General features: G+C 40.3%; 1 protein-coding gene across 1 annotated transcript in view; it reads left to right on the forward strand.

Annotated features, from left to right (window-relative positions):
• The window catches only part of CC2D2A (coiled-coil and C2 domain containing 2A), a gene marked incomplete at its 3' end in the record, with an annotated part of 135,600 nt that overhangs the window by 75,700 nt on the left and 34,098 nt on the right, over positions 1 to 25,802 (forward strand). The window contains exons 18-23 of the mRNA XM_082838732.1: positions 11,412 to 11,568; positions 13,744 to 13,891; positions 18,907 to 19,045; positions 21,181 to 21,384; positions 23,004 to 23,096; positions 24,070 to 24,161. Of these exons, the coding sequence (XP_082694858.1) occupies positions 11,412 to 11,568; positions 13,744 to 13,891; positions 18,907 to 19,045; positions 21,181 to 21,384; positions 23,004 to 23,096; positions 24,070 to 24,161 (833 nt within the window). The remainder of the gene's footprint in view (positions 1 to 11,411; positions 11,569 to 13,743; positions 13,892 to 18,906; positions 19,046 to 21,180; positions 21,385 to 23,003; positions 23,097 to 24,069; positions 24,162 to 25,802) is intronic.

Raw genomic sequence — 25,802 nt, forward strand, 5'->3', positions numbered from 1 at the left:
GGGGGGTTGGGGTACAGGTGCTAGGATCCCCCAAAATAAGTAAAGCTCCCCACTAGCCTAAATGCCACCATTAGCAGTATATTTATTTGTGTCTGTTTTAGTTTCCTAAGGCTGCCATAATGAAGCACCACAAACCTGGTGACTTAAGACAACAGCCATTTTTTCTCTCACTGTTTTGGAGGCCCTGAAGTCTGAAATCAAGGTGTCAGTGGGGCTGTGCTCCCTCCAAAAGCTCTAGAGAAGAACCTTTCCTGCCTCTTCAGCTCCTGGTGACTCCAGGTGTTCCTTGGCTTGTGGTAGCATCACTCCCATCTCTGCTTCCATCTACACATGGCCTTCTCTTGTCTGTGTGTCCTTTTTGGTCTCATACAAGGACACTCTCGTTGGATTTAGGACCCACCCTAATCCAGTATACGCTCATCTGGATCTTTAACTAATTACACCTGGAAACATCCTATTTCCAAATAAGGTCACATTCTGTGGTTCCAGGTGGACATGAAGTTTTAGAGGACACTATTCAATCTACTACAGTGTCTTAGGCTTGCTGTTCTTATGGCGAAACCTCTCTTATGATGCTGACAGATTCTCTTTTATGATACTAATAGGCATGTTACTTAGGCTTGCAAATATGTGGCACAGGTGCCTTTGTTTGCCATCTACCACCCATGCAGAAATCACTAATCCTCATCCACCACTTGTGCAGAAATTTCTCATTCTTATCCACCACCCCTGCCAGAAATGGCAATTGATCATGCCCTATTTTCCCCCACTGAGCCTGGATATAACTTCAGAATCCTTCTCAACACTGTACTCCAGGCTGCCACTACCTACTGATTGTAATTGACATTAAGTCTGCAGATACAATTACAGCTATGTAATTATTAAAATATTTAAATACTTCTCTACTGAATAGCAAAGAGTTTCCATCCTGGACCCCCAAAATGCCACCCTGGCCACATAGACCCCACTTCCAAGACCCTCTGGACCTTCTTACAATGGACCAGTTAAAGGGTATGTCTGAACAAGGTTAATGCCTCCAGGACCCTGTTCCCTTGTACAGTAACAGCTCTTGTGATTGGTTAGCACTTGGCTGTGAGTACCGTTCAACGTTTTGAATATCAACCCCTATCTAGACTCAGGTAGTTGAAAACCTTCTAAAACTCGTAGAGGAAGTTTGAAACAGCTAAGATGGGGGTTATTTTGACAGTGGGAAGGAAGCACAGTAGAAATGCTCAGAATGAAGTAGGGATGCCAAGAAATGAGATGGTGACCCTGAACCGGTCAGCACTGGGCACGCAAGGTCAACCACCTGGGTTTGGGGCTTTCCAGAGACTGTGGCAATTTTGTCCTTCTCCTTTCATCCCTGATCTGGGGGTGGTGAGGGCTGAGGGTGATCCTCATGTACAAAGCACCTAGCATCATGACTCAGGCCAAATTCCTTTGCTGTGCTGATAACAGCATTGATGGCTACAAAATTGAAAAATGTTTTTCTGGAAAGTTTAGTGCTAGGCTTAGTCCAGTCACTCATATAATTCTGCAAAAACCCATCTGATTTTTAAGGAAATGTCTATGTATTTGGGAACTTAAGAAAAACAGAACAAACTTACTTTGCTGCTCAACTTAATATGGGTGAGAGGAGAAAGTAAGGAGATTTTGTTAAAGTAAAGAATGATATGAGAAAGGGGATTGAATGCGGAGGTTTGGTGAAAATGTGAGTTTTTCTTAAGCCTGAAAATTCCCTATGAATATCTGTGGGAAAATAACCTCTACATTTCTGCATGATGGGGTGATGGTGCCTGAAGGTGAGAGCAGAGTCACCCAGCTCTGCACTGGGAAGGGAAGCTGAGGGCACCTCCAAGAGGATGGCTGGTGGGCTTGCCTGGTACTAACAACCCTGCCCGTGGTGGCAGGTCCACGCCGACTGTGCACCCCTGCTCCTCTGGAGCCCCTGCTGAGCCTGACTGCCTACGTGGAGGGCTCCTCTTCCTCTGTCCCTTAGCAAAGTTATATCTGAGGGGCTCTGAGATCCTGCTGACTGGATTTCATCCCATCATCTCTCCCTGTGAGAGGCACCATTATTTGAGTCACTTAACTACGAGGCACCATGGATCCAAAGACACAATCCCATTTCAGATTTGTTGAAATTAGAAAATCTGGTATTCTTTGTACCACGAGAGGCCTTTCTTAACCAGAGATTCTCTGAAGTGCAGAGCCTGAAGGCAGTGTCTTTCTGTTTGCATGGCGAAGGGCTTTGGAACATTTAAAATCCAAATGCCTTTGGGTGGAGGGTCACACCCTGCTGGTTCTGAAGCCCCACATCTTTACTGCTTCCCACATGAACCCTCCTGCCCTGGCCCTGCACACTTGTGTGTGCTTAAGCTACAGTTTAAAGCAAGACTTAACTGCACAGGGAAAACTGTCTAAGTGAAGAATAAAACTTGATGGAGAAAGTAAATAAACACAAACTCCAAAAGCCAGCTCGATGCTTTGCTGTCACCTGCTCTTCACCATGGGAGGTTGCTGGGGGCCCTTAAGAGTCTTACCTGTCCCACATCCACAGAATAGCAAAGATTTCAGCTACGCAGAGTTTGCCCCCTTGTTTGAGATTCATCCTTGACTCCTCCCCTTCCTCCCCTGCAGAGGAAAAACTGATGTTGAGGAAGACCGAGATTCACGTGAGAAGATCAGATAGAGAGCTAGAGGGAGGCCAGGGAGAGCAGCAGACAGAACATGGCAGGTAGGAAGGACTGCGGGCCTCTGAAAGACACTGTCCCACACTGAAGCTAGTGCGAAGGACAGGAGAGAAGGCCCTGGCATCCGGGTGTCCAGCCTGCGTCCCTGTTGGTTGGTGAGAGCTCAGACCACCTGGCCAGTCTGTGAAGCCCTCTCCCACTCTGGGCCATTCTAAATGTTCTGAATTACCATGTAGGAAAGACATCCTCCACCTTCCACTAATGTACCAAGACTTTATTTCACATATATTCTAAAACATAAAGGAAGCCTCCTATACTATCTCCCATTGACTCTCTTGAATATTAACTTGCTATGGATATTACAATCAAAATAATTTTATAAAGTAATGTGAAAAGGGTATTCTCTAAAATATTATGAAATGAATTTTTAAATAAAAAAACAAAACTTTATCCTACAATATTAAGAATACACTTGTAAGCTATTATCTTGGCCTTAAGAGCTGAATCATGTCATCTTCTTTAAAAAATTACAAATTAAAGGAGTCTTGGGTAAGTTCTTAAACTATCCATAAAGATTTGATAACTGATCAAATTACATATCATAATGGCTCAATGGCCTAATTTTTTATAATTGAGTAGTGGTTACAGATGAAATTAATTTAGAGGATATTGTATTTTGACTGTCTAGGAATAGTACTGTGTCATTTGGAAATTTTCCATATAACTGAAAGTTTTGAATTAGGGAAGGTTCAAGGATTACTGGCAACTTCAGGAGGATAAGAAAAATCATCTTAAATGCATCTGTTTATGCCAGTGCTATCAGATTTCTTTAGAGGGTAATGTGTTTCAGAAAATGTTCCAAGATTGTCAGAACTATAATGCATCAGTTGATGACTCAACAACCAAGCCCTGAATGTTGCTTAATTGTTGAGAGCCAGCTGAGGGTCTGATGCTGAGCCAGGAGTGTAGTGGAGCATTGGAAGCCATGTATAAAGGGAGGTATACACGGCCCTGTCTCAGGGAGCTTTAAATCCAGCTAGGAGAGGCGAGAGAGACAACTACAAAGAAGCAACGCTCAGTGCAGTACGATACACAGGACTATTGAAGGGAACAGTGTTGATTGTGATGTTTGACTTCTTGCATGTTTTGAACCACAAGGCTCAGTGTTTCCTAGCCAGGCTTGAGACAGGAATGCCAGGGCAGCCCTACAAAGAAGAAGAGAAGTCCACAGGCTGGCCCAGAAAGCCAGGAGTGAGGGGATGGGGTTGGGCCTCACAGCAGAAATGGGAGGAAGGAATTAATTAGAGCAACACTGCAGCCTTGAAAGAAGGACTGACAGGACTTGATGATGGTTTGACTAGAGGGAGTAAAAAGAAAAGGAATCAAAGTTGGCCCCAAGGGAAGGGTGAGATGGGACTTCACAGGATGGGAGCTGGAATGGGACCAGAGCCCTTCCAGAAAGGTCTTGAAAAGGTCTGGCTTCTGAGGTCATTCCAAGATAAATGCTTGGTGTTTTCACAAAAAAGAAGTTTGATTTAGAAATAAAAAAGCTTTGTGATAATGACCTTCACTTCCTTATCATTCACATCTATAATATCACCCCATATTCATCTTCTTGACTCCCCAAAACTAACAGCTGTTGTGTAATACTGCTGGGTGGCTTTGAAATATCTTAGCATTATTATTTTTTCCTTATGAAGCAATCCTGTTGCGCTTTCATATTCCTGGCATGCGGATTGAGATAGGGAACTTTTCTGTTTAACCAAGTTGGCAATAACTCGAGTTTCCCTTCCCAGAGCCTCTCCTGATTTCCCTGGCTCTTCTGCAGAATTGCACTCTCCAAGTGGGAAAACCAATCCTATTTGGAGAAGTGTCCTTGATAACCCTCCTGTAGCTCACTGGGACAGGGGGAGAGAAAATAAAGATACCAAAAGGGACTCCTTCCCAGAAGCTTGGCAGGGAAAGGAAGGAGGGAACTGGATCAGGGGTCTGAAAGGGGACCATGGTTTACTTTAGGGTGTAGTTGAATGGAGCACAGTTGTCAGCTGTGGGAAAAGCAGCCAGTCCAGAAAACATTGATGACTTGGAAAATAAAAAGGAAAGTTGTAGGGGGAGTGGGTGGGAGAAGGGAAGGAAAGAGGGTGGGAGTGTTGAGGGAAGGAATGCCACAGGATACTGGGAGGGGTGGGATCAAGACAGAATAGCATGGTCCTTTGAGTCAAGAGTGATGACACAAGGGAGGGGGTGGAATGCTGGCCGTAAGGGGGTTCACCTCCAATGCCCACAGCCTTTTCAGTGAAGGAAGGGAGTCTGTGGGCACAAGAGTAAGGAAGGTTTGATCCAACACTGAAGGGAAATGGGGACATCAACCAAGAGACAATTAACAGACTGGATGATAACATCACCGGTGGCTGAGATTACAGGGCAGCCACTTGTACCAAATCCAACACCACCATGTGCAAAATATAAAACTGCTGTGTTTTGTTTTGCTTTGTTTTGTTTAGGTTTTAAAATAAGAGAAACATGACTTAAGACCATGCAGTATAGACTACTTCACGATGGATTCTTTTTTATCTAAACTTAACGCCCCTACATTTCTAAGGTTTGTCTTATCTATACAGTTCTAAATACTGTTAGCAGGTAAATTTGCACCAGAGTGTTGAGTTAAAGCAAACACCATTCCAAATGCAGGAGAAGTTAATAAGAATCACATAAATAGTTCCAATTTGATAGCAGTTGATCTAATTGCTATTCTGAATTCAATGCTGCCTTGCTTTATACAACAGGAATTTTTGAACAGTTGAACATAAATTATATTTCCTGTCTTGTTTCTTCATTAACATTCCACCTTCAAACACACACACACACAAACACTCATTTTGCTTAGAGCAGTGCTTCTCAATGGAGATTATGTTGCCCCCCCCGGGGGGGTGCCTTTTGGCAATGTCTGGAGACATTTTAATGATCACAAGTGGTGAGGAGCTACTGGCACCTCTAATAAGTCGAGGCCAGGGATGCTGCTAAACTTCTTACAATGTACAGCACAGTATACTGCTACAAAGGATTGTTCAGCCCCAAATGTCAACACTGCTGAGGCTGAGAACCCCTGACTTAGAAAGAAAATGAAAATTAAACTTAATTATACAAAAAGTGATTTGCAAATACCTATAAAGCCCAAAGTGCCCATTTTCTGATTTTTAAAAATAGCATTTCTGGGCTTCCCTGGTGGCGCAGTGGTTGAGAGTCCGCCTGCCGATGCAGGGGACGCGGGTTCGTGCCCCGGTCTGGGAGAATCCCACATGCCACGGAGCGGCTGGGCCCGTGAGTCATGGCCGCTGAGCCTGCGCGTCCGGAGCCTGCGCTCCACAACAGTGAGAGGCCCGCGTATCACCAAAAAAAAAAAAAAAAAAAAATAGCATTTCATCCTAGCAGTAAATAGAACTGCTATTTAAAAAATTAGGGTGTCTTGAAAAGACAGATCTTACATGTTAAAGTTTAATTTAAATAAAAGGAATTCTTATTTTACAAAGCTTACTAACATCAACTGGCTACCTTTAAAAGGTAGGGTAAAAAGTTTAGGAAATTTTTGGATTTTTTTTTTTTTTTTGGCTTTGTGGGATGGTATCCATTTTTCCTTATTTTAAAAAAAAAAGTTGATTATTACCTTCTGAGACAGTAGTCCCAATCAGCAAACCCTCCATTTCCCCAGAGTCTGTAGTTGCCTCTGTCCTACAGACTCAGCACCAAGATTCTCCAATTCATTTCCTCTCTGACACTAGACAGGAATGTGTTTCTGGAGACGGGGAAACAGACCCTTCCACTGACATCTACCAGAAATGCCCTTTATGTAGTAACTGCATGTTTTATTGGGCATCATTAACCGTGGTGACCAGCACAGCACATCCACAAGGAATTAAAAATCAAAACAGAAGCTCAGAGGCATCTCTTAAGGTCCTTCCACAATATAAGACTTGATAAACTATTAAAGTCTAGCAGGGATGTTTTTGCAAAGCCACTGGAGTCAGATAATATAGAAATTTTGTCCTGTGCAGCTGAGTAAACAAACACTGAATTCTATTATGGAAGGGGATATAAGGAATCTCAAAAATATTTGGATTTGTTTTTATTTTTAGATGTGTTTCACACCCTGATTTAGTTGCCCTGGGTGTTGGGCTGTTAGGGAATTCATTAGTCATAGGAGTGGTTAAGAAAGACACAAAGTCAGGCAAGATTTAACTACATACTAAATACTGCATTTATGTCATCTTGTGAAGCATTTTACCAGCATAAATGGTATTTTCTGACTGTTGGTATGGTTTCTATTGCCTTAACTTGAAGGGTTTTATTAGCTCCTGATTTTTTTAAAGCATTTAAGGCTTAATGTAGTTTGTTTTTCACCTCCTTGCCTTTGGGTTCCTAGAAATACAGATGATTTAATTATAAATATGGAATATGCCATAAAATTCCTATAAGGCCTCAGAAACTTAATGTCTTCCTTGAAAAAAAATTGTGTGTCTTGAAAAGACATTCTTACAAGTTAAAATTTAAGTTAAATAAAAGAAATTCTTTTGTCATAAAGCTGAATAAAATCAATTGGCCAACAAGATTTAATGAGATATTTGGGAAATGTTATCATGTTTATGAAAGACCTTTGTAAACTTCAAAGTATTATAAAAATGCACATGCTTGTTGTCAACTGTATGCCCAAACAAAGAAGGAAGAAACATTTATTGAGCTCATACAGAGGGAAAGAGGCTTTTCATCCATCTCAGCTAAACTGCACCACTGCCTTCCTGCTGAGCTTTGGGTAACATCCTCATTTTACAATGAGAGCAAAAGTGAGGGGAATGTCATGCCCAAGGTCACACAGCACAGCTAGTAAGTTGCAATGTCAGGATTCAGTCCCAGACCAGTTGAACCACAAGGCTGCCCTGTCCTGTCCACCACACTGCCCTCTGCAGGCTGTGGGAGGAGCTGACAGTCATGTGGGGAGTAAAACAAGTCAGGTAAAAAAATCTGAGAGCCATACTACACCCAAGTCTACCAGCTGTTCAGAGAAGAAAACAGTTCCATTCCATGGATTTATCATCTAACAACTTACTTCTATTAACTGTTCTATGTTTAACCTTTTGAGGAACTGCCAGATTGCTTTCCAAAGTGGCTGTATTATTTTACATTCCCACCAGCAGTGTGTGAGTTTCCATTTTCTCCACATCCTTGCCACGCTTGTTTTCATTTGCCTTTTTGATTGCAGCCCTCCTTGTGGGTGTGAAATAGTATCTCAGTGTGGTTTTGCTTTGCATTTCCTTGATGGATAATGATGTTGATCGTTCATACAAGCATTATTCATAATAGTCAAAAAGTGGAAACAACCCAAATACCCATCAAGTAAAATGTGACATAGCCATACAATGGAATATTATTTGGCAATAAAAAAAGAACAAAGTACTGATACATGGTACAACATGGCTGATTCTTTAAAGCATTAAGAATGAAAGCTAAGTGAAAGAAGTCAGTTACAAAGAATCACAAGGTGTATGAGTCCATTTACTTAAAATGTCCAGAATAGGCAGATCTATAGAGACAGAGTATATTTGTGGTTGCCTAGGGCTGTCGGGAAGGGGAGGTAAAAAGGGAAATAACTGCTAGCGGGTATTAGAGTTTTTTCAGGGTGACGAAATGTTCTAAAATGGATTGTAGTGCTATTTTTCTGGATTTTGTGAGTTTATAGCATTTGCCAGCTTTTAAAATTTATACTTCGTTGTGATTTGTTCTCATTCTAAACAGTCTCTTCTGTAAAAATAAGTAAATAAATAAATTTTGTCCAAAAAATCAGAAAAAAAAAAAAACAGGAGTTAACCTGCTCCCATCTAAATATATTAATTCACAGATAGTAGGTACTGAGCAGTCAAAGGGATATTAAACAAGATCCCTACTTTCAGGAATCTCACCATCCAGTAAGACAAATGATGCATAAACAACGAATTTCAATAGAGGGAATAAGCATTCCCACAGGGAAATCATAGGGAAAGGTGGTGGCACCTAAGTAAGTATGGGTGGGCATGTGGCAGGTTTCACTCAGTGTCCAGTACAGCAGGGGCACCTTCCAGGGAGGTAAAGCCCCTGCACAAGGTGGGCAGTGCACCCTCGCCTTGCTGAGAGGCCAAGCAAGCCCCTTGAGGGTCTGAGAGGAAGTCAGAGACAGGAAGAGTTCGGTGGTCTTTTGATCACGATGGCCCATGCTAAGGTGATCCTTTAACCTTTGATTGTAGCCATTGTTTTTATAGCACTTCCATGTTTTGTGGTTCTTTCATTCAGATTTTAAATTATCTTTCAGTCATTATTTCTCACCAATCTATCTAAAGTAATTATACTTTATGGATCATGGTTATGGCTTTAAAAGGTTTCTTAATTGTTTAATCACCTTTCTGATTTTCCTTGACCAGAGGAAGATGTAAGAAAAAGTGTACGAGTTTTGAAGTGAAACAGTTGTAGATTCAAATCGCAGCTTTGTGACTTAAGAGATGAGGGACTAGGGGAAGTTTCTCCCCTTTGTCGAGCCACACACATCCATAATCTAGAATTGCTGGGTCTGTTATCGTGCTTAATCTGTACCACAAACCGTCCTTCATAGGATTGTGGTTAAGTTTAAACGAGATAACAGACGGCTTCATACAAAGGAATGTCTCCGTGAATTAAAATTTGGGGGGAAGTACAAAAAATTTTAAAGAAAAACCCACCATTTTCTCAGACTGAAACTTGATGCCGGTGAGTCCATAACTGAACAGGTCAAACCAAGGTCTCCTGTGCAATAAACAACCTGCTACATGTTCTTTAAGGTCTGTGATATTATAAAACTGGCAGGCTCTTATGAGAGGTTGAGGTAAGCAAAAAAAATGGCCCTCCTTTCTCCATTGGAGTTCTGAGCCAATAAAAATATAGAGAAAAAGTGTTAAAAAATGTAAAAAGAGAGGGGGATCACCTATAAATTAATAGAGCCTTGAGGGACATACCAATCAATTGTAACGTATGGAATAAATTGTGATGTTAATTCAAAGTAATTTTTTGAGACTCTAAAGAGCATTTGAAACTTACTGATATTTGACATTATTAAGGAATTGCTGTGATAATAGTATTGTAATTGTGCCTTTTTATATTCTTCTCTTTTAGAGATACATATTGAAACATTTACAGTAAAATGATGTCTGAGTTCAAAATACTGGTGGACAGTCAAATGGTTGAGAGTGTAGATAAAACCAGATTGGCCATAAGTTAATGGTAATTGAAGCTAGGTAGGTGATGGGTTCATGGTATATTCTTCTTCTAAGATTACATATATTTGAACTTTTCCCTAAAAGATCTTTTTAACAAGGAAAAAAATATCACCTATCTACTGATAAAGATGAATTTGGAGAGCGTGGCTTAAATGTGCCACTCATGGGCTTCCTGCTGAGCCCCTGAATTAGGCAGAGGTAAGCCCTGAACACTCACAGGTTTCTTGGTGCATCCAGCCTGTTAGAATACCTCACAGTGGTACTGAGTCTGGGGTTTTGAGTTCAGTTCCTATGCAGTCTCTGCTTCATCTTTGCCCCAGTAGCCACTCAAAGCTCAATCAGCCATCTTGCAAATGTGAGCTGGTAGATACCAGGGAGATGAAGCCAGGATAGCAGCCCAGTACAAATCCATCCTCATCCTTATCCTTGGACAAGAATTCATATCACATGCCGTGATACGAGGAGGGTAGGCAGAGAGGCTCCGTAGTGTCATTTTTGTGCATGCAGGTGGTAAATGGAAAGTATTAATCAGAGGGAACTCTATTGCATAAGAAGAAAAACAGGAGTACTTAATTTGTAGAAATAAAAGAGTAAAATCTGCATTTTAGAGAAATGTGTACCAGCCAGAGAGGCCTCATGGGAAGAAAGAATAAAACATAGAAAGGAAGCCAGCAGAGCTGTGGAATATTTTATCTTTTACCACAAAAGAAATGACCCAAGAATACAGGGGAAGCAGAGGGTCCTACTGAGACTGTATTGTGTATTCATAATCTGTGGTTGCCCTGGCAATGGGTCCTTCATCTCATGGTGATGGCATTACAGTAAGACACACCACAGTAATTAGTATCAGAGCTACAGGTGGTCAAGTTAGCTCCATTTTGGGAGAAGGCCTGAGAAGAAGCTGGATAGGATTTCAGCAACTAACAAATAAAATGAGGTCTTGAAGGAAAGAACTTTGAGAGATTTACCAAATAACAGATTTGAACCTGATACCCTAGAGTACTTCTAGGTATGGTGCGTTTCCTATTGACTTTGAGGTTGGTGCAGATAATGAACCATCTAGTGGCATGTCCATATTGTCCCACCTTTCAACCTGATGGCGTTTCTCTCTGAAATAATCTGAACCAGGAGAAAGAGGAAGCCCATTCTCCAAACTACTGTGTATTAGTTTGACATAGAAACAATTTGCAGTCGCCTGATAATTTGATTAACCTCTCTACCCCAGGAGATTAGGCCAGGCAAGAGGACAGGGTGCCAACAACGTGACCATAAATAGGGTATAACCTGGTCTCCATGGAGACCATAGCAACACAACTCAACTTTCCACTCTGAGATGGGTGCTCTTGACTAGAACAGTGACCAGCACAGGAAAATGTACTCATTATCTGGGAGTGAGCACCCTTTACTGCTGTTTTTATTTGGCTGTTCCCTTCCTCAATTTCAGGTATATGAAACAGTTGGACACAGTGGTACCACCTTGCTAGCAGAAGTGTTTCTGCCTATTCCTGAAACTACTGTTGTCTCTGGAAGAGCTCCCATTGAAGAAGTGGAGTTTAGCAGTAACCAGCATGTGACACTGGACCACGAGGGAGTTGGCAGTGGTATGGAAAGCCTCAATGGCTAACGGATTCATGGTCAAATTTGAACATATCTTTTTTTTCACGTATCAGACAAGCAGGCAATTATAAAATTGCTATCAGAAAAATTAAAGCAATAATCATATACAATTTGTGGCAAAGTCATTTTTATATACTATGGGTAGCCAGAAAATTCATATAATTATGCAAGTGTAAAGTAGTTTTACCATGTGAATTAAGGGCCTTTAGATTGCCTTTAACACCTTAATTCAACTTCTAGGAATCTTTCCTAAGAAAACAATTTGAAATGAAGACAAAACTTTGTGCATAAAAAAAAATGTACCTCACAGTGTTATTTGTAAGGTTGAAAAGTTTGAAATAAATAATAGGGAGATTATTAAATAATATTCTCTTATCTCCTTCTACAATTCTGATGAAATATATGATGGACCGTCTCACTCTGTCCACCATGTTTTTTAACCTCTCTTTAATATACTTGACATCTCTTTTTTTCACTTTTATATTCTGTGCAATTTCTTTAAGTCAGTCTTCCCAATCATGAATTCACTTTTTGGCTATGTCCAGTCATTGAAACTCATCACTGCGTTTCTTGTTTCAATGATTATATTCTTCACCTCTAGAAATTCTATTTAGTTTTTTACAATCAGTTCTGACAACTTTTTGTCCTTTTCTGACACTCTCGATCATTTCTTTTATTCATTAATTCATTCATTTATTCTTTAAAACACATTAAAATATTCTTCAATATTCTGTATCTGATCATTCCAACACCTATCTGCTTATTGGTCGGATTCTGATTCTGTTTCCTCACGTGCCTGGTGATTTTTTATTATGCGAGCATATCTGGAACTTTATCTTCAAGAATTCTTTGAGTCTCTAAACTGATCACCAGTCTAAAAGTCTGGAGGCTTAAGCTTTTAGTTCCAGCTCTGCTACTGACAAGCTGTGTGATCCTAGTAATCATGTAACCTCTTTGAATGTCATCTTCCTCATTCATAAAATGGATCTAATAATAACACCCTTAATGTCATATAGGGTTATTCTGAAGATCAAGATGGAGTGTTCAGTATGAAGGAAAGATCTTTGAAAAACACAAAGATGCTGTTATAGGGTTAACAGTGGTATTGTTTTTGTGTTAAAAATATTAACTGGAACTCCCCAAAGCATGAAGTTGCTATATTTCATGCTTGAAAATCTTTACTTCCTTTACTTGATTAAATGCCCTGCCCCGAGACTTTTTTTTACCACTAATGTCCAATCAGTGAGGGCCAAATCAGTGAGGCTTTACCGTCGCTACAACAGATGAGCAATAGCATCTGTGGAGTGGTCAGCGTTTCCCAGGCATGTCTGAGTCTTTGCAAGTTTTACCTCACTTAATATGCTGTTCCTCACTCCAGGCACACTGTGACCTTAGGGCCTTTGCCTTTGTTCCTTCTGCCAAGAAGGCTCTTTCGCAAGATACCTACATGCCTCACTTAGCTTTCTTCAGGCCTTTATTCAAAAGTGACTTCTCATGGGCCCTCCCTGGCCACCCCTTCTGAAAGTTCAACCCCTGCCTCTCCAAACACACATTTTCTATACACCTTCCCTAATTTGTTTCTCTTTTGCATTTATCACTCTCTAACATACTGCCCATGTCTCTTACTTATCTTCTTATATCCTGTCTCTCCTACTTGAATGTAAACTCCATGAGAACAGGGATTCCTATCAGTTTTGTTTCTTTACTGCTACCTTTGTGACCAGAATAGTGCCAGCCTGAAGTAGGAGCGCAAAGAAGTATCTACTGAATGAATGAATAAATGAAAGTCTTCACAGTAATCCATAAGAGGGGGTACTATTATGTTCCCTATTTTATACACAATGAAATCAAGGTTCAGAGAAGTTAAGTAATTTGTCCACACAGCTGTCAAGTGGCAGAACCAGAATATACATGCAGTTGGTCCCACTCCAAAGTGCGTCGTTTATTATAATGCCTACACTCTGCTGTCAAGAGATAGAGCCAAGTGGCCGATGGTGAGCGTCACTCCCTGAAGTTCAGTGATGTTGCTTTGAATTATGTGTTCCATCCCCACCACTCCCACCCACTCTGTTCCATTTGTCTACTTTCTGCTTTCTTACGAGTACTGGGCTCACTCCCTCTTTCTAAACAACATCCTATTTAATCTACTGTTTCCCCAGGAGTACCCTTCTCATTTGAAGCTGATGGTAGTAATCAACTGATTCTAATGACCTCGGGGAAAGTGTCCAACAGTGTGGCATGGGCCATTGGAGAAAATGGGATTCCTTTAATTCCTCCATTGTCACAGCAGAATATTGGATTTAGAAGGTAATGTATGGCTGGAATAAGCTGATGAGCAATGTCAGCATTGGCATGAACAATACCCAGTGGGAAAAATCTTGCAATATCACATTCTTTCCTTTTATTGTTATGTGCAAGTATTTTCAGTTTTTTTTTTTATTAGTAAAGCACTTTACCTTATTTAATCTTCACCAATTAACTGTGAAGTATTCTTTTCCCAATTTCACAAATGGGGAAAGTGCATAGCACATAGCTGTATATAACAATATTTGGCCCTCAGTAAAGTTCATTGTAAATGATGATTGGTGTAGAACCTTCTGATTATATGAAAGTCCCTATTCTCAGCCCCCTTCCTTGATTGCTAGCCCTAGGTTTCTACTCAGAACAGCAGAAAGGGACTCTGGGCCTCACTAGTTCACTCCAGATGGACGGACCCTCTCTCCTTGTGGTTGATGCCTGTCCAGGCAGCCTGGACTGTGTCTTGCTTCTGTCCTTCCCCAATAGATGTGTCTTGAGTGGATCATCTTACCACTGATGTCTCAATTGCCTCCATAAAATAAAAGGACTTATCTTGATCACCAAGAAGACACTTCCCAAGTCAAAGACTGTCATTTTCAATGTGTGGAAAAACAGACTGGGGCTGGTTTTGTTCCCTTTACACCCTCTCCATCCAGTGCAAATGCTTGTACCCATGCGATAAAAACAACAAGGCCTTTCTCAGCCAGGACCCTGGCAGCATTTCCAGTGGAGGCTCGTTTAAGTCTTTGAATATAGGCCTTTTGCATTTGTCTCATTGAGTTTTATGCTGGAGAAATTTCCTGGGGGTGAAAGCTCCAGCTCCTCAGGAGAGGAGGTAAAACACTGTGAGTGATGAGAGATGCAGCCCTGTTGATAAAGCCCCAACTCACAGAGGGAACCTACCTCAACATAATAAAGGCCATATAAACAAACGCAGAGCAAACATCATTCTTTTTTTTTTTGTGGTACACGGGCCTCTCACTGTTGTGGCCTCTCCCGTTGCGGAGCACAGGCTCCAGACGTGCAGGCTCAGTGGCCATGGCTCATGGGCCCAGCCACTCTGCGACATGTGGGATCCTCCCAGACCGGGGCATGAACCCATGTCCCCTGCATCGGCAGGCGGACTCTCAACCACTGCGCCACCAGGGAAGCCCCAAACATCATTCTTAATGGTGAAAAACTGAAAGCATTTCCTCTAAGATCAGGAACAAGACAAGGATGTCCACGCTCACCACTATTATTCAACATAGTTTTGGAAGTCCTAGCCATGGCAATCAGAGAAGAAAAAGGAATACAAATTGGAAAAGAAGAAGTAAAACTGTCACTGTTTGAAGACGACATGATACTATACATAGAGAATCCTAAAGATACCACCAGAAAACTACTAGAGCTAATCAATGAATCTGGTAAAGTTGCAGGATACATAATTAATGCACAGAAATCTCTTGCATTCCTATACACTAATGATGAAAGATCTGAAAGAGAAATTAAGGAAACACTTCCATTTACCACTGCAACAAAAAGAGTAAAATACCTAGGAATAAACCTACCTGGGGAGACAAAAGACCTGTATGCAGAAAACTATAAGACACTGATGAAAGAAATTAAAAATCATACCAACAGATGGAGAGATATACCATGTTCTTGGATTGGAAGAATCAACATTGTGAAAATGACTATACTACCCAAAGCAATCTACAGATTCAATGCAATCCCTATCAAATTACCAATGGCATTTTTTACAGAACTAGAACAAAAAATTTTTAAATTTGTATGGAGACACAAAAGACCCCAAATAGCCAAAGCAGTCTTGAGGGAAAAAAACAGAGCTAGAGGAATCAGACTCCCTGACTTCAGACTATACTACAAAGCTACAGTAATCAAGACAATATGATACTAGCACAAACACAGAAATACAGATCAATGGAACAGGATAGAAAGCCCAGAGATAAACCCACACACCTATGGTCAACTAATTTATGACAAAGGTGGCAAGGATATACAATGGAGAAAAGACAGTCTCTTCAATAAGTGGTGCTGGGAAAACTGGACAGCTACATGTAAAAGAATGAAATTAGAACACTCCCTAACACCATACACAAAAATAAACTCAAAATGGATTAGAGACCTAAATATAACACTGGACCCTATAAAACTCTTAGAGGAAAACATAGGAAGAACACTCTTTGACATAAATTACAGCAAGATCTTTTTTGATCCACCTCCTAGAGAAATGGAAATAAAAACAAAAATAAACAAATGGGACCTAAAGAAACTTAAAAGCTTTTGCACAGCAAAGGAAACCATAAACAAGACAAAAAGACAATGCACAAAATGGGAGAAAATATTTGCAAACAAATCAACAGACAGGGCTTCCCTGGTGGCGCAGTGGTTGAGAGTCCGCCTGCCAATGTGGGGGACACGGGTTTGTGCCCTGGTCCGGGAAGATCCCACATGCCGTGGAGCGGCTGGGCCCGTGAGCCATGGCTGCTGAGCCTGAGCGTCCGGAGCCTGTGCTCCGCAACGGGAGAAGCCACAACAGTGAGAGGCCCACGTACCGCAAAAAAAACAGACAAAGGATTAATCTCCAAAATATATAAACAGCTCATGCAGCTCAATATTAAAGAAACAAACAACTCAATCCAAAAATGGGCAGAAGACCTAAATAGACATTTCTCCAAAGAAGACATACAGACTGCCAACAAACACATGAAAGGATGCTCAACATCACTAATTATTAGAGAAATGCAAGTCAAAACTACAATGAGGTATCACCTCACACCAGTTAGAATGGCCATCATCGGAAAATCTACAGGCAACAAATGCTGGAGAGGGTGTGGAGAAAAGGGAACCCTCTTGCACTGTTGGTGGGAATGTAAATTGATACAGCTGCTATGGAGAACAGTTTGGAGGTTCCTTAAAAAACTAAAAATAGAATTACTATATGACCCAGCAATCCCACTACTGGGCATATACCCCCAGAGAAAACCATAATTCAAAAAGACACATGCACCCCAATGTTCACTGCAGCACTATTTACAATAGCCAGGACATGGAAGCAATCTAAATGCCCATCAACAGACAAATGAATAAAGAAGATGTGGTACATAAATACAATGGAATATTACTCAGCCATAAAAAGGAACAAAATTGGGTCATTTGTAGAGACGTGGATGGATCTAGAGACTGTCATACAGAGTGAAGTAAGTCAGAAAGAGAAAAACAAATATCGTACATTATCACGTATATGTGGAACCTAGAAAAATGGTACAGATGACCGGGCAGGGCAGAAATAGAGACACAGATGTAGAGAACAAACGTATGGACACCAAGGGGGGAAAGCTGCAGGGGATGGGGATGGTGGTGTGATGAATTGGGAGATTGGGATTGACATGTTTACACTGATGTGTATAAAATGGATGACTAATAAGGACCTGCTGTATAAAAAAATAAATAAAATTAAATTCAAAAAAAATAAAATAAAGCCCCAACTCAACCAAGGTGACCACACTGGCCCCCTTGGAACTCAATCATGTCCAAAGTTGGTGCTTAAGTTGGTTGCATAAGTGTTTATTTTTTCTCTTTTATTTTAGGTACAAGTGGTCCCCAGTTATCTGGGAGATGAGGCCTTCTGGGCATCCTGCACAAGATGCAGAGGCACCTGTCACTAGTCTGGATCAGGGACTCAGGACACTTTAATGCACTGGGCAGAGTTGTAGGAATGCAGGGTCACAGTTGCATTCCTTCTATTTATACTTCTTTTCTCCCCCAGTTTTACTGAGATATAACTGACATATAGCACTGTATAAGTTTAAGATGTACAACATAATGATTCGGTATTTGTACATACTGCAAAATGACTATCACAGTAAGTTTAGGTAACACATCCATCACCACACATAGTTATAATTTTTTCCTTGTGATGAGAAATTTTAAGATCTGCTATCTTAGCAATTTCCAAGTATACAATAGAGTATTATTAACTATAGTTACCATGCTGTACATTAGATTTACAGAATTTATTCATCTTATAACTGGAAGTTTGTACTCTGGAGTCCCTTCATCCATTTCTCCGTCCCCCTCACCTCTGCCTCCACCAATCTATTCTGTTTTTATGAGTTTGTGTTTTTTAGATTCCACATAGAAGTGAGATCATCTCACTTAGTATAATGCCCTCAAGGTCCATCCAGTTGTTTCAAATGACAGGATTTCCTTCTTTTACGGCTGAATAATATTCTACATATGATATATATATTATACATATGTATCATATTTTATTTATCCATTGATGGACACTTAGGTTGTTTCCATGTCTTAGTTATTGTAAATAATGCTGCAGTAAACATGGGAGTGCAGATATCTCTTCGGGATACTGATTTTGTTTACTTTGGATATATCCCCAGTTGTGGGATTGCTGGATTATATGGTTGTTCTACTTTTCATTTCTTGAGGAGCCTCCGTACTGTTTTTCATAGTGGCTGCACCAATTTCCATTCCCACCAATAGTGCACAAGGGACTACCTTTTTCTTCATATCCTTGCCAACACTTGTTTTCACTTGTCTTTTTGATTATAGCCATTCTGACAGGTGTGACGTGATATTATAGTTTTGATTTGCATTTCCCTGATGATTAGCGATGTTGAGCATCTTTTCATGTGTCTGTTGGCCACTTGTACGTCTTCTTTGGAAAAATGTCAGTTCAGATCCTTTGCCCATTTTAATTAGATTATTTGTTTTCTTGCTACTGAGTTGTATGAGTTCCTTATATTTTTTGGATATTAATCCCTTATTAGATGTGTGCTTTGAAAATACTTTCTCCCACCATTCAGACTTCTTTATTATGCTTATAATATATTTAATAGTAACCATCAAGTAAAGAAAAATGTCAAAAGTCCTTCCTTATGATCAGATTTTCTCTCATAGGGAATAGCCTCCTTAAGCAGTGCTGTCCCTGGGATTTTGTGGTCTTAATGCAAACTGCTCTGTGATAAAGTCGGTCTCACGGAATCAACTTTCATTTTCAGCGCTTTGAAGAGAGCAGATGCCATCTCATCTATCGGCACATCAGGACTGACAGACATGAAAAAGTTGGCCAAGTGGGCAGCAGAGTCCAAGCTTGACCCCAATGACCCCAGCAATGCCCCTTTGATGCAGCTCATCTCGGTAATGTGGCAGGAGATCTGGACACGCACCACTTCTCCACTTGGTGTGATAATAACAGAAATGGCTGGGCCTTGACACACATTTTCTTTCCCATATGTTCTCCTGCGCAATAGTGTTTAAGAGCATGAAGCCTGGGTTGAATGACAGATTTAAATTTTAGCTCTGTACCTACTGGCTGTGTGATGAAAGCAAGCACTCATGCCCCTAAGCCCTGTGATGCCCTCACAGTGTTGTCAGGAGGAAATGAGCTGCTGCGGATCAACGTCTAGCTGGGCACACAGTCAGTGTGCGGTCAACATCAGCTGCTGCTGTTGTTGTTACTCTTACCTCTAACCTCTGTAAAACCCCTAAAGAAAGGTTTCAATTTGCCCCTTCTGTGGAGAGACACTGAACCCAGACACTCAGGGTTCCTTGCTCCACACCCCACAGATGGTAAGGACACGGCTCCAAGTTGATGTGATTTCAGGCCCTGTGCTCTTTCCATCATACTTTGAAGGGCTGATGGGGCATTTTCAGAAATGGTGGTTTTGTTTGTTTTCTTGTTGGATGATTAATTAGATTACCTTTTAGGTTTCATTGAAGTGTTTTTGATATAAATTGCTTGTATCTATCATAACATTCAAAATTCTTTCTTCAATGAATTTGTAAATAAAATGGAACATTAGTCAGTAAATGATTTCTCTTGGTAACAAATACAATTGCTTTTACTCCCAAGTTCATAATTCCCACAAAACCTAATAAACAAGTAGATGATCCAGAAAGTGGCCATAGCTACACATTCCGTGATCACGTTTCTTAGTTCGAGTCCATAAGTAGGGTAACTATAACCAGGATGAAAACTTTCACTTCCCCCCTAGTGATTCTAAGATAAGTCCCAAAGCAAGCTTTGGTTTATTCTGACTTTTATCTTCATAAAATCTCCTTCCAACATGATATTTAGTGCATGTTGATACTTAGAGAACTATTAGAAAGAATAAATTATCTTATTTAACCAAAACATTTCTTGCATAATTGGTGAATGAGTGAAGTCCCAATATATGTCTTCATTGTTTCATTTTTGTTTTATTAATTAAAATGAAAATATCCACCTTAATAAAAAAGAATAGGCCATATTACCTGAAGTGTAGTCTATTTCATATAAAGCTTTCAAATTATTGATATGTTTCAATGACTAGCTTTAAATTGACAATAATATAGTGCATATGTCTCCTTCATTTTTTTTTTCTTTTTAACTATTTGCTTCCCATAGAAGGACAAAACACAGAGTTTGCCTTCCTGACTGGCCTCTTTTTTATGAACCAGGATTTTCACAGCAGTATCACCTTTCCCATTGCAAAGCTCCATCAGATCTCTGCTCCCTGAAGAGAAGCAGAGATCTGCCCAGGAGGAGTTTGCAGCTGGCAAAGCACCCAGCAGAGGAACAAGCAGACACCTGGGCAGAGTGCAGCCCACACCTGCTAGTCTCTCAGTGGTGCTGAAGCCGCACTTTCTGTACCAGGGTACAGGGGCATCGGAGGCTGGTGCCTGGGTCCATCTCTGGTTCACTTTTCTGTGACCAAGGCCATGAGGTGCTGTGCAGGGACAGGAGAGCATGGCTGTGGAGCCAAGTGAAGCTGATCAGCCGACTCCAGGGCCTTTATCTACATTTGTGCATAAATAAAGTCCAAAAGTTATATTTTAAAAATATTTTAAAATATATTTAAAATGTTAAAGTGTAAAATACTTTTAAAATACATACACTTTATATTCATTATGTATATGAATAATCTTATTTGCAGTAGGCACTTGGTAATACACTGATATAAATCTCATATTTTTCAGTCTGTATATTTTCATGACAACTGTTAGAGGAGCGTGCGTACCAAAAATGAACCTTTTAACTTTTATTTCTCTGGAAAAATGATTCATGATACTTTTTATAGCTACTAAATGAATATTAGTAGCTATAAAAGGCAGAGTAGCATCTGCCTCATTACCATTATATTTTAGTGTATTTTCTCTTTAAATGAAATGATGGATGTTTCAGGTCTCTCTGCCTAAAACTGTTAAAACGTCATTCCCAAAAGCTCAGTGCCAAGTTTCTTTGGATGAAATCTGCCTGTTATCTAGAGTTTTGTATTTCTTGGTTTTTATAGGTTGCTACCAGTGGTGAATCCTACATCCCCGATTTCTTTCGACTGGAACAGCTACAACAGGAATTTAACTTTGTTTCAGATGAGGAGTTAAACAGATCCAAACGATTCAGGCTTCTTGGTCTTAGAAGCCAAGGGGTGCCAGAATTCCGAAATTATAAACAAATTCCAATGTATGACCGAGAAATTATGGAAAAGGTATTCCAGGTGAGAAATTCGCTTATTTTATTATTAATAAAATATCTGCTGTGCCATTTGGTATACTATTATGTATGTATTTTGTTGTTGTTGCTATGTTCTCAGTAGCAATATTAGTTCCTCTTTTGTAGTACTTTACATAACCTTCCCATTATTTTTGTTGAATCCAATGTTTAAATAATATCTTTGTCTCAGTATAATGACATCTAAACTAGGAAAAATTAGAGGTGTAGGGTTGAAGAGTCTCTTAAGTGTTAACGTGGCAAAGGATTGTGCCTTAGTCAGGAATTCAATGCCATTTTAATCCAGTAAGTATTTACTAAGCACAAAGCACGATGGTAAGCACTGCAGGGAAAATAGGTGGGTAGGATTTGAGCAGCCTTGGCGCGGGGGGCCAGGAAGGAAGTGGGGAACAGTTCTGGGCACCCTAGACAGGCAGCAGGATGCACAAAGGCTCGGCAGAGGAGGGAACATGGCGGGAATGGGAGCAGGGAGTCTTTGAGAAGTTATAGGTAATAGGCTTGTGTATATGGGGCAAGCCAGTGAAAGCCAGACAAGTCTGTGTTTGATGAGGTAAAGGGAGAGCCATTAGAAGTTAATACCAGGACTGTATGATTTTTCTTGCAGAAATTATTCTGGGAGAATATTTTCGGTTATTTGGTTCTTTATATTAGTTTGGACTTGTGATTATGTAATAAAAACCCAATTTGAACTAGCTTATGAACGAAGGGGAGTTTATTAGATAACGAAATCACAAAATAGAGTTAAACATCTAAAACATGTGAATGACAGGAGTTCATCTGCATCTCAAAGACACCCAACTATTGCCAGGCCCCTTCACCATCCTGTCTGGGCTTTCCTTGGTATGGTGACTTCATTTTCCCCCATTGTAGACAGATTTCTCTATTTGATCACTTGGTCACCAATATCATCCAAGTTCACATCTAGTAGCCTCAGCCAGGAGGGAGAGGTGTGTCTTCTTGTCCCGAGTTTAAAAATCTTGGGGACAACTTTTGAGCCACCCAGCCTGGGTTAGGGGCCACCCTGGGCATTCAGCTGTGACCAGGGAAGGAGTGAAGGGGAACATGGCATCTCCCTGGGGACCCCATGGAATTTTATTGATAGAAAAAAGAGAAAAGTGCAGCGGCCTAAGAAGACAAAGCCAAAGGCAGCCATTCCTCTCCTTCAAGTAGGTGCAAGTCAGCTGCAGCCAGATGCTATTTACTATTTCTATAATTGCTTTACTTGAAATATAAAAGGCAACATTTAAGCAGGGGCTTTGGCCCTGCTTAATTGTTTGGGTGAGCTTAGCATCTTGTTTGGGTGAGCTTAGCATCTTGAACCACAGCGACTCTACTACCTCTATTACTTTCTGCATGAACATTGTAACTTGTAATTACAGATTTCTCTTCTACTTATAAGGCAGTTCAATCAAGTAACTCCAAATCCTGGATACTGCATCAAAGATCAATTCTGAACCAAAAGTTCAGAAGGAACCAGAAGGAACATTTAGAACCATAATTTGTGACTTAAACCCCATGTGATAAATAATTCTCTGATCTCAAAAAGGGCATGAGAGAGTACTAGTATTTTAAAATCATAAAAGTATGGCTTCCTTTTAATTTTAGGACTATGAGAAACGGTTACGAGACAGAAATGTAATCGAAACCAAAGACCACATAGATACCCACAGGGCCACAGTAGCCAAGTACCTCCAGCAGGTAAGGAAAACCATTTTAAACAGTCCTCATAGGGGAAAAATAGCCAACATCCTACAGTTGGAGGAGGGAGGTCTCTATTCTTAACCCCTGTAGGCTTATTTTCTCATAATTACAGATTAAATTTGATTAACAGCTATCTTCAACTCTGGAACATGGTTACTTGGTTCTCCTTTGTATTAGTTTGGACTCATGATTATAAGTGATAAAAATCCAATTTGAACTAGCTCAGGAACCAAGGGGAGTGTATTCGATGCAGAAACGCTGAAAACACTAGGATGTGTCTCAGTTTATTATCAGTGGTTATCTTAAGAGGGGGTATGATTACAAGGGACTTAACTTTCTAAGTCATGATTTTTTTTTAATATTTGAATTTTTGCATCTTATTACCTTTGTAATAAAAAAAGAAGTTTTATAAATGACATACTAACTGCCCTTCTGCACTAGAAAGTCAAAATATCCTTTTGTCCTTCCTTCCTTTAATTTAACTTATAAGAAACGCCCTAGTGGCTAGAGTACATTTTTCTCACCCGGTTGATCTACCCTGTAGCTCATGTATGAAAAAAAAAAAAAAAGAATATTTATGACATTTAAGAGGTTCTCTATTTAAAGAATAATTACGTAGCAAGTCAGTTTGAATAGGGGAAGAACTTCAGAATCAGTTCTGAAGTGTGTGTGCTTCGAGACGGGTCCTACTTTTTGTAGTTGTTCATTCATTCATTCAGCTAAATTTTATGATCTTATCTGCCAGGAATTTTCCCAGGTCCTGAGAATACAGCAGAGCACAAAATAGAATCCCTCTGCCTTAGGGAGCTTATGCTAGTGAGGAAAGCTGGATGATTTACAATACGAAGAGGTCAGAGCTGCAGAGAAAAGTAAAGGTGGTCTGGAAACCTGCACTGAGGTGACATTAGAGCAGTGAAGTGTGCGTTCATAGAACAAAAACATTTTAAATAAAACATATTTCTTTCCTCAGGTTAGAGAATCAGTGATAAATCGTTTTCTAATTGCAAAACACCATTTTCTTCTTTCGGATTTGGTAGTAGAAGAAGAAGTTCCCAATATCAGGTAAAAAAAAAAGAGAGACCTTTTTTATTATTTCTTTTAAAATTATTTGTATTGTATTATATTAAAAATTTCATGTAAATATAATATTTTTATCAGTGTATGGTGTGCATTTGGGCCCCTAATAATACTGGAAACTGGTAAAGCCTGATTAATGCCTAATGTTACACTAGTTGGAGTTTTTCTGTTAGAACAAGTCACACGAGATCCTCTCCATCACATCCAGTGGACCCCATCTCACCTCCCAGCACCTCCAGGTGAACTTCACCAGTCTTGGCTATCTTCTCATTCCAGTCACATGAAGTTTTGACAGCATCCCCTCCAGCACATCATCCTCCTGCTTTCCTCGCCTCCCTATGCCGGGGTCTCCTTTATTCTCCCATCACAGGGCAGTGGGGGTGGCTGAGAACTTGCCCACTGAGATTCTGGGTGGCATGGAGAGGTCTGTTCCAGCACCACAGCTCGGAGACACAGAGCTGCCATGTGTTTGGTGAGGGGCAAAGGCAGCAGGGAACAATGGATATTTACATAGAAGTTGGGAATTGACTGTGTTTATTTGCTTGATTGTCTCCCTATCATTTAGAATAATCCTCAGATGGTCTCAACTCAGGTGGATGCATGAAAGATGAAAGAGAACTTTCTATACTGGTGGGCTTGCACAGTCTGTTAACTTCATGACCCTCCCTGTGATTAAATCTCTTGGTCTCCTGAAAAGGTCATTTCCTATGCATGTACTTCCTCTCCACCATCAAGTTGGCAAGGAGACAAAAAACTGTGCAATCCATGGCAGCCCCTTCTTTTGGCTTTGCCTCCATCCTCGTACAGAAGGGAGGCTGTGCCCACATAAATTCATGCAAACCCTCTCTCTTTATTCCAGGCCCAGAGTCCAGTCATTGAATGTTTGTTTGTTTGTTTTTCAGTCATGAAAATTACACTTTAGAATAGATGATGATTTTTCATGCTGTTTTTCCATTTCTTTTCTTTCTTTTTCTTTTTTCTGCTTTACTTTCTGCATTAAGTTCTGAAGGCTCGGGGTATGTTCTTCCTTCTTTTAATTCTGGTTTGTTCTTGGCTTTAAATTAAAATGTTTCTGTATATAATGGTCCCAGCCACCAAGATGCTCTCAAGCTGACTGTTAGGGAGGCAGCAAAGTCTCATGATAGGAGGCACCTCTCTGAGAGGGAGAAAGTATTGAGAAAAGAAGGGATGTACCATGTCATGACCCCCCGCAAAGGTTTCTCTCTGAGGTCCCCAAGTTTGGGTTAGGTAGCTGTCCTGGCAGAGGGATTAAGAAGATGGGCTGTAATTTGTAACAACATGGATGGACCTTGAGGGCATTATGTTAAATGAGATGAGTCAGACAGAGAAAGACAAATACTATATGATTCTCACTTATACGTGGAATCTAAAAAAGCCAAACTAATAAAAACCGAGACTAGAATGTTAGTCAGTAGGGGTTGGGGGTGGGGGAAACTGGGGAGATGTTTAAGGGTAAAAACCTGTAACCAGTAGATAAATCAGTCCTGGAGATCTAATGCACAGCATGGTGATTATAGTCAGCAATACTGATTATAAACTTCAGAGTTACTAAGAGACTAGATCTTAATAATTCTCACCACAAAAAAAAGAAATAATAATTATGTG

Source organism: Leucopleurus acutus (assembly GCF_964270905.1).
Source record: "Leucopleurus acutus genome assembly, chromosome: 4".
NCBI classification, from domain to species: domain Eukaryota; kingdom Metazoa; phylum Chordata; class Mammalia; order Artiodactyla; family Delphinidae; genus Leucopleurus; species Leucopleurus acutus.